The sequence below is a fragment of the Amblyomma mixtum genome, chromosome 7 (genome assembly GCF_055824585.1).
Source record: "Amblyomma mixtum isolate Tamu chromosome 7, ASM5582458v1, whole genome shotgun sequence".
NCBI lineage: Eukaryota > Metazoa > Arthropoda > Arachnida > Ixodida > Ixodidae > Amblyomma > Amblyomma mixtum.
Window position 1 is genome coordinate 39,691,267 of NC_143018.1, and position 12,437 is coordinate 39,703,703.

At 49.4% G+C, this 12,437-nt stretch overlaps 1 protein-coding gene across 1 annotated transcript in view; it reads right to left on the bottom strand.

Annotated features, from left to right (window-relative positions):
- Positions 1 to 873: 873 nt before the first annotated feature.
- Positions 874 to 12,437, bottom strand: part of LOC149335750 (basement membrane-specific heparan sulfate proteoglycan core protein-like) — a 34,329-nt gene continuing 22,765 nt past the window's right edge. Inside the window, exons 3-8 of the mRNA XM_089552351.1 lie at positions 8,789 to 8,995; positions 5,772 to 6,254; positions 4,461 to 4,754; positions 3,447 to 3,773; positions 1,840 to 2,163; positions 874 to 1,124 (exon numbers count right to left, since the gene is read on the bottom strand). Coding sequence (XP_089408477.1) covers positions 874 to 1,124; positions 1,840 to 2,163; positions 3,447 to 3,773; positions 4,461 to 4,754; positions 5,772 to 6,254; positions 8,789 to 8,995 — 1,886 coding nt within the window. The remainder of the gene's footprint in view (positions 1,125 to 1,839; positions 2,164 to 3,446; positions 3,774 to 4,460; positions 4,755 to 5,771; positions 6,255 to 8,788; positions 8,996 to 12,437) is intronic.

Genomic DNA, 12,437 nt, shown 5'->3' on the forward strand with positions numbered 1-12,437 from the left:
AAACGACATAGCAACATTTGAAAATATGGAGAAGTGGGAGGCACTGATGCGCAGCTCAGATCCAGCCGTCCGAGTGGCGGCATGCAAGTGGGCTGCGCAGGCTTGGGGCTCAAGGGCTCCAGTCTGCCTTATCCCATCACCCTTGCCTTTTAAATTTGCGCACAAATAAAGTCTTAAACAACAACAATCTCCACTACGGCACCTCTTTCTCTCTCCTCTTTCACTCCCACCTTCCTCCTTTCTCTTACGGCGCTGTTCAAGTGTCCACCGAGATGTGAGACAGCTACTGCGCAATTTCCTTTCCTCAAAACTAATTCTCAATGTTCATATACCCAGACACGTTGATGACAATTTGGTGCACTGACATCGGCCCGGAGCACTGTGGTCAAATCTCAAGGACAAGTAACTGAAAGCGATCCGACTGCCGTATAATTAATCTGCAGGACGTTGTTTTGTACCTGGAAAGATATCTTATCATAGCACGCAGCTGTGTTCGGCAACACTGGGGTCACCTGCGGATCAGCCTTAGAGACTTGTTTAAACAGCGTTTAGAAATGATAGGCCCCTTCATACTTGACCTACTTTACTGATTGCCTCCTCGACTCACCCAGCAGTAATAAGTTTTTATTTTTATTGCTGTGGGGTCGGCAGCAGAGGCTAAACATTGGAGGCTCTCAACAATGCACTGTGTTTGGACACATATGAGCCACTTCGGTAACGTGGCCCAGCTCTGCCTGTTCTTCAGCATGGCAACACAAGACACGACACGGAGGATCACACCAGACGAAGCGCTGTCCAGGTCTGTTCTTAAACACTGAGGACGACGAAACTTCGCAGGGAATATCTGGTGCAGCCCAGGCATTGCTTCCGCACTCAGCTGATCTCAACAGAAGTGAAGTTAAGCTTGTGTTCACGCACATGCTCAGATTTCTCGTCTTTGCACGACGCAGTGGTGCCGTCGCCATTGTCCGGCCCCCGCCGCTGTTTCCTGCGCCTCTTCCTGTGGACGCATGCGCAGTAGGCGCTCCCGACAGCGACCAGAGCGGCCGTGAGGCAGCTAGTCAAAACGACAACCACACTCGGGGTCAGCGTCCAGCGTCCCCGCTGAGTAGTCCTCTTGAAATCTGCGAACAATCGGAGCCGCTGAAATTAGCAATATAGCCCCGAAGGCCCCTGTAGATATTTTCGAAATTTATGCAATGTTTTTTTTTATTGTTCGAATTGAAACGATGCTGAAAAAAAAACTAACCAGGAACGTAGCTGTAAGAATCTCTGGCATAGATTGCGGGCCGTGAACAATAAAATATAAATGCTCTTAAGGCTTTTGCAAAGGGAGATAATGCACATTGTACTACCAGTAGCTTCGGTAGGATGAAAACGCCTTTGCAAAAGACACATTTTTTAATAATGATTGGGGACATTAAGGAAGAAGCTGCTAGCAACACAGAAATGTAACTATATCTGTGAAGAGATGGAATGCTAATGTTGGGAATATTAGGTGCTGTCTAGATGAACCAAACTTTGCATATCGTGGTGTAATAATGGTCGTTCCGTTTTACGTTATTTTCCGTTGAGTTTCAATAGCAAGGCAAGCTCTACCATTTAATAATTTCTCGTTTTTGTGCGTTAAGCGTATCCTTATTGCACTGGTCCTTCATGTAGCCCTACGATAACCGATGTCCCGAAAGGCAGGTCTCTCAGCCACCAGGAAACTTAGAAGTCTGGCGGTATACTACCTTTATGGAGTGAACTAAGCCATCTCAGGAAGTGTATAGCTTTTCATCTCCGGTACGAGAGAAAAGAAACATAGCAAAAACTACCACTTACCCTGAGACCCACCTCCTTTCCCCTTGAGGCTCTGGGCCGTACTGAGGGTGCGGACGTAAGTGCGAAACGTCGCTTCTGGAGGCATTCGAACCACGACCAGGTAGTCGGTGGAGGGACGGAGCCTGGTGACAAACATTGGACCCATGTCACGGCTCCAGAAGCTGCGCTCGGAGCGGTTGCTGCGACCCCAGTCTAACACTTCGACCCGTAGCCGTTGCTGCTGATCCCTGGACGTTGCCGCCTTCGTATTGTTGACTAGAGGCGTCGAGCAGGTCAAAGAGAACGACGTATCCGTGCAGTTGCTCACGCTGCATATCAACCCGGAGAAGCCGTCACCTGAAAAGAAGCCATCCCATCAGGCTTTGGTCTTCCCCTTATGCAACTAGCTTAGAATCGCTTTCTTAGGGTTCAAAGCAGGCTTTGTATTACAAGGCGTGCGCGACGCGGCCCAAGGTTAAGGAATCTAACTTTCAGCTGAAGTCAATCTCTTCCTTGAATGCCCGCACCACAGTTTTGTTGAAATAAAAGCTTCACTTGATAGAACCTTGGCGTATTGCTACTGAGGCCTTCTATGCTTGCGACTCAGTTGGTTGAGTATCATCTTCAACATCGTTTCCTTTATACCTTCGCAGTCTCTTCCCAAGAGTTGAGGATACCGTACTGAAGGAGCTAAACACCGCAGCGGACACGGGACAGAGAAAGACGACGACACAGGGCGGTGGTGTTTAGCTCCTTCATGTCTCACCAACTGGCCTACACATCTACCCTCCTAAGATACCGTACTGCTTGCATTAAATTTGTTTTTCGCACACGAATGCCTCTACAAGAGCTCATTTTGGGCTGCGTAAGGGCATTTGTTTATAAGGAACGAGCCACAAAACACTGAGTTAAAGCTGAAGTAGAAAAGATGAACTTGGCGCCAACAACTCGCGTCCGAGCAATTGGGGATGACACCAGAAAACTGCGCCTAAAGCCTATAAAAGTGCTCTTTTTGTCGTAAAACGGTGCTCCTTTCAATTTTACGTTCTTTTATAACAACAAGCTTGGGAAAGCATGTCGGCGTCGTATTTTGTAAACTTAATTTTCATTGCCCGTTGTGCCTCCATTGCCATTGGTAATTCATGTTTTCGACGCAAGAGCTGCCGAAAGAAATTGCTTGCAAGTTATCAAACATTACGTCAGAATTTATTGCTACCAACTATAAATGGCCTGAATTGTTTGGATAAAAGCTCGTCGCAAAATGTGACCCCCCCCTCCCCCCCGTTTTTTTTTTTTTTAATCTAGATGGTGTTTCGTCCGCTGTGACCCCTAGATGGTTTTTTGGCACTCATGCTAGTCGTTAATCGTGATGAAAATGCAAGACAATATTTTGAGAAAAGCGTGGCATGGGTGGGCAAGATGGCCACTGGTGTCTTCTCAAGGTTACTCCTGCCATTGCCTTATGCAGCTGTGTCCGGCACGGCCTGAAATATGTACTTCATTATGTACGTGTTATTGCCTTTCTGCGTGCTTCTCATTTTTTTCGTTGTATTACAAATACTGCTCGTTGTGCCACCGAATGTATTTCCGTAGAGTTGTAACGTGGTAAGGTGGTATACGGAAAGAAAAAAAAAACTTACCCTTGGAAGCGAACTTGAAGCGACAGCGCTGTCTCTGCGTTCCCACAGCGTTTTCGGCCCAGCATGCCAGGATGGCGTTTAAGAAAGTGTCATTGACGATGATCTCTAGGCGGTTAGAGTCTGTCACAAGGAGCCTGTGAGCTTCCTTCACACGAGGAGGTTGGCGTTTCTCGTTCGACTTCGTTGCGGTCTCCGTGTCGTTCTCTAGAAGCCAGAAGTAGCGCAGATTTTCTATAGGCTCAGCTCGGACGTTGCAGGTCACGTTGACGAGAGTGCCTTTCTCCGCGCTTATCGTGCGCTCCTCGAGCCCGTCACATCGAGGTGAATCTGCGTATCGTGGAAGTAACATGGGTTCAGGCATTAGGTGCTTGGCTAAATTCACTGACCAAGACAGTAGAGTGTTTACATTTAAATCTGTAATTGCTCAAAACACATTAGCATTGAGAGTTCAGCTTTATAGCAGACCTCAAACATGAGGCTAGCAAACAAGCCATCGAGAAACAAGAAAAAGAAAAGAGAGCAAATAAAGGAAAACTTTTAATTATTACACAACGCGCACAAGAGAAAACACTGATGCAAAACGATGCAAATAAACCAAAAAGCAATAAAAAATGATGCCCAGGCTTAGCTTGGTTAAGCCAAGAATGCGTTGCATATTGCGCGGTCTTTTTGCGCGAGTTATTGCTTGGCGGCACTCGATTTTCTCAGCAGCTTTTCCTCCGTGACGCATGGATGGATGGATGAATGGATAGGAGCGCCCCCTTTGAAACGGGGCGGTGGCAACCGCCACCATGCTCAGCGTCCTTTTTTATTTTTTTTAAATCTTTTTTCTTTCACTTTTTTCTTTTTCTTTTTTTCTTTTTTTTTTCAAACCACGTGACGTCACGTCACGTGGTTTGGTGGCTGCCCGGCCGCGCCCAAGGGCTGAACTGAGTGATTGCAATATGCTACGCATAAAAACAGCTAAGGAAACTAAGCATGCATTATGTAAGCAGCTCTGAATTAGCTACCTACACCGCACGCGGAGATGTAGCGGCTTGCTTTCGACGTTCTCGCCATCACTGCTGGTGACGGTGCAAGTGTAGCTTCCACTGTGCCTGGGACCTACACTGCGGATCACGAGGTAGCGTGATGTCACCACCGTGCCTTCTGCTGGCTCTGCGCCGAGCCCGCGTCCGTCGTGACTCCAAGTGACGTCGGCGACTGTGGAAGTTGTGAGGACGGAACACTCCATGTACACATCGGCTCCTTCGATGATGTGGCTGGCGTTCAAACCAGATCCAAGCTTGACGATCACTTCCGGCTTATCTGCGCATTGAATAATGAGTAGCAAATCGAAGTGTTACAGGACGTGTAGGTACATATCGTGCGTAATGTTTACGCACGAATGAAAAAATAACACAAAAATATTCACAGGAAGGTTAGGAGTTTGTAACGCCAGTATTTGATTGTTAGCTGTGGTGTGACACCAATTGATTTTCACAAACTTTTTTTTTGGCGAACTCAGACAGCCGGAGGTCGACTTGGACTTACCCAAGAGTGTAGTCATATTCTGCTGTGGGTTTCTGTCGGTTTAGAACCTAAAATTCGCAGCAGCCGAGGCGGATGGCCAAACAATTAGACCACCCATCGCCTCCATCTTTCTTTCGTCATCCCTTCCCGTAATTTCTCTCGCGGAATGTTTCCTTCTTCGCTTTTCCGCTGTCCGCCTCTCACCCTATCCCTCTTCTCTTTTAAACTGGGATCTTCCTCTCTTCAGTTTGCCACCTGGCAACCGAGGCAAATGGCAGGTGGCAAAGTGGCAGGTGGCGCTGCGGACGTTGATGCCGACGCCAACGCCGACGGCGGCGGCGACGAAGGCGCGAAACTGAGGAACGAGCTAATAACAGCAGACGCTCTAAAATAATGGTGGGCAACATGTTTTGAAAGCTGAAAACCGAATGTTTCTTGTAACCAGAGATGTCCCTCACAATTTTTTTTTCTTTCGTTACAACTTTTTTATGGTTTTGCTGTGAGCGTTAAATGGATGCCACCCCAGAAATTACAACTGGTGCGCTCTGCATTCCTCTGGTTTCATTTTGTTTTCCAGTCGGTTAGAAGCGCTCGCGCGCACTCTAGTTCGTGCTGCCACGTAAATCGACTGCTTTTGCTCCCTCTCCTTTGCACCCTTCGATCCCGCCCCTAATGGCAGGGATAGCTATCTAAAGTCAGGATGTAAACGCGTCTTTCCCTTCGTCATAGCTATCTCCTCCGCCACAGGCCTCCTGGCGTCTCACTACCCAGCTCATCTTTCAATAAAATCAAGTAAAGAGACAGATTACTTACTTGAGATATTCACCGCAAGGTAGCGACTGACGACGCCCCCGTCTTCCGGCAGGTAGCCGTTGGTTGCACGACACTCAAGCTGCTTTCCCGCGTGCTCCAAAGCGGGCAGAAGAAGCACGCTTACAGTGACGTTTCCCTCGGCTCGATTGTGGCTAAGGCTATCGTCCAGTGGCCGTCCGTCCAGAAACCACGTGACATTGGCGTACGGCCGACTGCCGGTCACCACACATTCGAAGCTTCGAGGAGCGGGAAAACCCGCATCCGTATCCCAGTCCTCTTTAGAATCTCTGCTGGCAGTTCGGGACACTGTCGACAAACTGTGCGATGCGGCAGATTCCCGAGCCTCTACTGCCTGCGCTGCTACGAGTGTCGAAGCCTTGGCCGGAGATGTAGCCGGCTGCTTAGAGGCGGCGATCATCACCCAACCCGAAGCGTCGTTGCTGCCGTGAGGCCAGTTCCTGAGAGCAACATCCTTGGGCGCCACTGGGAAGTACGTGACAAGAATCAAATGCTAATAAGTTTATGGTGTATCGGCTGGGATGAAGCTAAGAGGTTCAGTAACGTTTTGTGCTTATCACCCTTAACTTTTTGGCAGCAACATAGCGCAAAAATAGTGTGGGCACTCGGCAAAACAAAACTTTAGCCAAGTTGCCTTATGTCTGTCACAGAGTAGTCGAAATTGCATAGCTGAATGAAAGTGCAAGTACCGAAAATCTAAGCTAATGATGAAGCTTATAATGTGAACACACGAAGCTTATGTATCAGGGGAACTTGTCTTTACTTACGCAGGAATAGCAGCACAGTTAAGCGAGGTGAATTAATTAGTCCGAAGTGTAGTGATGATCGACTTCGTTTAACTAATTTTCAAGGCTGTGGCTAGAGTTCCGTCCAGACGGAACTACAATTTGCGCTTGAGTTCCGTCTAGACGGAACTACAATTTGCGCTAAAGTTCCGTCCAGACGAAACTGTATCTGACACCACACAGTTCCGTCGAGCATTATCTGCACAAGAGTTATGTCAAGACGGAATTAAAGCTGGCGTTAGGGATTGGGAATCCAGTTTGCTTGCAGACTTTTGCATGTCCATTTAAAAAAGTGGCAATCCTGTTCCGCCTAATGTGAGACCGGATATTCTGCTGCATCATTTTATTTTCCAAGCAGTCAGTGAGAAGTGGCAATAGAACAAGTTTTGGCTTGGGTTTGTTGGTGCCTTTGCATAATGCTTGTTGACCGTTTGTGTACAGTGGTGAGCAGCCTTGTCTAGAGCGCTCGGGCGGTGCACTTCCTTTCAAACAAACCCAGATTTTGTGGCAGCCTCTAGGGTCCAGCTGCAACACTTGCACGGAAGTAGCGCCAGATAGCCTCGTAAACAAAGCAGGCACGAAAACTTTGCCCTGTAATGAGGGGCTGCTCTCTAATTTCGGTTTTTATTACCAAGTGCGCACTGCTCAAGCGCTCTAGACAAGGCTGCTCACTACTGTACGTCTTAGTCTTTTTCGCGCTATGGCATCTTGCAGCACAAACAGCGACAGGGCTTCACATCACTTCGCGAAGAGTTTCTGCGCTGTGCTTCTAACAGTGTCATTTTCCAGATCCTGCATGCGTGCACGGAAGTTATACCTTCGAGGATGTAACTAAACGCAGTACGTGGACAGATATTTTGGTGCCGTATACATGCGTAGAGAGAACATCTGGATACAGCTTTGTAAACTGGTTATTCCAGAGGCAAAGAAATGCTTTTTGTGGGTAGAAATCACCCATTTTGTATAGTATGGACAGTACGGACATTAGACAGTTTTAGTTTTACGTACGTAGAACCTTCACGCACGTACACGTGAGCAGTTTACGTAGCGTACGCTCGTGTCGCTTCGTACAGTATTAGCTACACGAACTGTACGGGACGCAAACTGCGTAGATCTGCCATACAACCTAAAAAATGCGCTAGCATGTTGTGCCGCGCCTTCTAGTACAGGTAAAGAAAACTAATTTTGTTTAGTCGAGCTGCTTGGAGCGGAGCCAGGCCAAGTCATAGTGTGGGCGCTAAATACTTCCCCCCCTTCTTTTGACAAACTTTGATCGATTTCATTACACCCAACTGTATGTTGCATGTTATCTTCAAAGGGATTGCATTCCTTCACGTCCCGCAGCATATTTAAATCATCGCTTTTCGAGAAGCGAAGGCGCGCTGGTGTCCCACTCATGTTGACAACGTGTGCGTATTGAGCCAAAACGTGCACCCGTTTTGCTTTTCCCGCTGACTGTGCCGAGGGTCTCGCGATATCCCGCGAGGTTTCAAGCTTCGCGTGGTCTCGCGAGACCGTCGGCACACTCGTTGCTATGACGACCACAAACGCTTCTCCGTCAGGCTTAGGAGCTGCTGAAACGGGTTTCTATCTGGAAAACAAAAGCTAGTTCTCACCTAAAACTTCATGCAATAGCAAGAATAGACCAACTGAAGTCAAATACGGCAGTTTACAGCACGGTACCACGTCGAGGGACTAGCGACGAAGCTGTTATAGTTGTGAAGCGGGCGGGCAGGGCGCCGCCATCTTGCCAACGGCACGTACGCAAGCAAAGTGGAGACCGCAACGCAAAGATCCGAATGTGACGTATGTCCGTGCGACCCACGCAGACTCTTCATGTTCTGCGCATGCGCACTGGTGACTCGTAAGCGCTCTACGTACGCGAAGCTTCTACGTACGCGAAACTAAAACTGTCTATTGTATGGACGGAACTCTAGCTGCAGTAAATATTCCGTCTGGACGGAACTGCACCAGCAGCAAATGTTCCGTCTGGACGGAACGCTGGACACTCCGAATTTTCAAACGCTCATACCTGTCATTCTCTTGGAAATTATCTTGTCATGCTAGAATGTTCACTGCGATATTTACACTGGAGGGGATCTACGATGAAGGTTTTCAATGTATAGGACGCCGGCGTGATTGCGTTCAGAGAATCGTGTTCAGTCTACTTTGGACGCAAGTGGTGCACAGCAAACGCCGGTTACACGTACTTACGGAACATGTCGAGGACCACTGAACTCTCTGCGGGTCGCGAGACGTTACTGGAAACCACGCAACTGAAGTTTGAAAACAAGTGCTCCCTGAGCAACGGTCCTATCTTGAGAATGCTTTCCAAGCCACCACCAGATGTCTCCATGGTAGCTTGACGCGGACTCAGCTGCTTGCCATTCCGCCGCCACGCCAGTGTCGACTTGTGCTTGGCTGCAGGAGCAAACATCAGACCATCAGAAAAGTTCGCTTGCTTATATAACACACGGCGTGGCTCACTTGAACTCTCCTCTATCTGCACGTGGCAGCGGTGGTGGCTTGGCTAGAGCCAGTAGCAGGCCCGTGCAATTTCCTCTTCATCCTTCTCCCAGTCACAACAACACAACAACACTTGAACTCAATTTCCCACATCGACTGAAGATGTCACACTGAAACTTCGGAACGCTAGATAGCCAATAACATGCGAGGAAGCTTTAGAAACATCCACAAGGGAAGATAATTGAATGTGGTTGAAGCACTAAAATGAATTAGCGGATTAGTGACGTCGCTAGCAATTATATATGTGGGTTTCAAACAACAGAGACGCCGACCAGTAAATAAAATTTGTAATTGACGTTTCGGCGCCCAGAACAAGGGCCTTGTTCACAATGGAATCACACCAAAATTGTTCGTCTTTATAAGCTGATTAATCGCCGTAAGGATCGTGCATAAATAGGGTTAAGATTGCCCTCGTTACGATTAAGCGTGTGTGACGTCGTCTGTATCACCAGGCACTCGAGATTATGCCGTGATGTTGTCAGTTTTTCTTTCTCGATGATTCATGTCTTTCCCAATCGGTTTTGTGATTCTGCGTCAGCGCGTGCTCTGCCAAGGCGTTATCACGAGTATTTTACGCGCGATCCTTAGGGCGATTACTACGTACATCGCTGGCGATACGTACATCGCTAACATGTCGGTGAGCGTGCGGTTGAACCTTTCCGTAAGCCCATTGGTTTGCGGGTGGTAAGCTGTCGCGAGCTGGTGCTGCGTGTCACACGAACGAAGAATGTCGTGAACTACTCTGGATAGAAAATAACGACCGCGGTCGGTGAGCAGTTGACGAGGGGCGCCGTGGTGAAGGATGACGTCTTGCAGAAGAAAATCGGCAACATCGGTAGCGCAGCTGGAGGGCAAAGCACGCGTGATGGCGTACCGAGTCGTATAATCAGTTGCGACAGCGATCCACTTGTTGCCGGAGAGGGACGTCGGAAAAGGGCCAAGAAGGTCGAGGCCAACACGGTGAAAAGGTTCAGGAGGTATGTCGATGGGTTGCAGAAGACCGGCAGGCAGAGTGGAGGGCCTTTTCCGACGTTGACACAGGTCGCAAGCGGCCACGTAACGCTTGACGGAACGATAGAGACCAGGCCAAAAGAAGCGATGCCGCACCCGAGCGTACGTGCGGGACACGCCAAGGTGACCGGCTGTCGGCAGATCGTGCAGTTCTGCAAGGACAGAAGAGCGTAGACGTTGGGGTATCACGAGCAGGAGCGGAGGGCCATCGGAGCGTAGGTTTCGGCGATACAAAATGCCGTTCTGGAGCACATAAAGGTTCAGAGACGGAGATCGGTTTGCAGAACGGATGCCATCAAAGATAGGTCGTAAAGATGAGTCGTGACGCTGTTCGTTGGCAATATCAGCAAGATCGGAGATAGCTAAGAGGCAGGGCAGGGTCTCAGCGTCCTCTAGGTCAGGTGGTTCCACAGGGTATCGGGATAAGCAGTCAGCGTCCTGGTGATGGCGTCCTGACTTGTACACGACGGAGTATGAGTATTCTTGGAGGCGCAATGCCCAGCGACCAAGGCGACCGGTGGGATCTTTTAGTGAAGACAACCAACAGAGAGCGTGGTGATCAGTGACAACAGCGAATGAACGGCCGAACAGGTAGGGTCTGAATTTAGCTACTGCCCAGACAAGGGCAAGACACTCGCGCTCAGTAATGGTGTAATTTTGCTCTGCGGCTGAAAGTAGGCGGCTGGCATAAGCGATGACTCGATCTTGACCCTGTTGACGTTGGGCTAGGACGGCGCCGATGCCATATCCGGAGGCGTCAGTGCGAACCTCTGTGGGAGACGACGGGTCAAAATGTGCTAAGATGGGCGGAGTGGTCAGCAAATGGACGAGAGATGAAAATGAGTTCTCTTGAGCAGGGCCCCAGGTAAAGGGGGTGTCGTTCTTCAGAAGATCGGTGAGGGGACGAGCGATGCCGGCGAAATCTTTGATAAAACGGCGAAAATATGAGCACAAGCCGACAAAGCTGCGCACATCTTTCGACGACCTTGGAAGAGGAAAGTCCTTCACAGCTTGAATTTTGATGGGATCTGGGCGTACACCAGAAGCGTCAACGAGGTGTCCGAGAATAGTGAGTTGGCGACGACCGAACTTGCATTTCGATGAGTTCAGCTGAAGTCCGGCGTTACGAAACACTGTCAGAATATTAGAGAGGCGCTCGAGGTGCGTGGCAAAAGTAGGCGAGAAAACCACAACATCGTCTAGGTAACAGAGGCAGGTGGACCATTTAAAGCCACGAAGAAGGGAGTCCATCATTCGTTCGAAGGTAGCCGGGGCGTTACAGAGGCCGAACGGCATGACTTTAAACTGGTATAAGCCATCAGGCGTCACGAAGGCGGTCTTCTCGCGGTCCTTTTCATCAACGGCAATTTGCCAGTACCCCGATCGAAGATCAATTGAAGAGAAATATTTGGCGCCGTGGAGGCAATCTAAGGCATCATCGATCCTTGGGAGTGGATATACGTCTTTTTTTGTGATGCGGTTGAGGTGCCGATAATCAACGCAGAAGCGCCAGCTGCCGTCCTTCTTTTTCACCAGGACGACTGGTGAAGCCCAAGGACTTGACGAGGGCTCGATGATGTCTTTTGCGAGCATCTTGTCCACCTCTTGATTTATGACGGTGCGTTCGGCGCTGGACACTCGGTACGGACGTCTGCGGATAGGAGCGGAATCACCGGTGTTTATGTGATGCGTCACCACAGAGGTCCGAGCCAAAACACGGCTATCAAAGTCGAAGATGTCGCGGAAAGATGATAAGAGGCACCGAAGATCGCGAGCTTGCATCGGCGGTAGGTCAGAAGCGATCATGTCGGCGTAGTCGTCCGTTGGGTTCGCTGTTGATGGGGCCGCAGGCAACCGGCATTGCTGAGTGGAAGGTAAGCAGCTGTCCACCACTGATAACACACATTCGGCAGCAGGGCACAGCGTGGCGAGTGAGATGCCTTGCGGGAGCGGTTGGATGGATGAACCGAAGTTCAGGACCGGAAGGCACGCTCGGTTGGCCGACATTGTAAATACAATGTGTGGAAGCGCAATGCTGCGCGTCAGGGCGACGTCAAGTTCCGGAGTGACTACGTAGTGACCATCAGGTACAGGGGGAACAGATGAGAAAGAAATGTAAGTTGCGGCTTGAGGCGGTAGACGGACAAAGTCGACAGCACAAAGACGGTGTATAACTGGGGACGGCGACTCAGCAGAAAGAGGAAGGTCAAGCTGAACAACATTAGTGGCGCAGTCAATGAGGGCTGAATGCTCAGACAGGAAGTCGAGGCCAAGAATGACTTCATGAGGGCACTGGTCCAGAACAGAGAACAGAACGGATGTATGG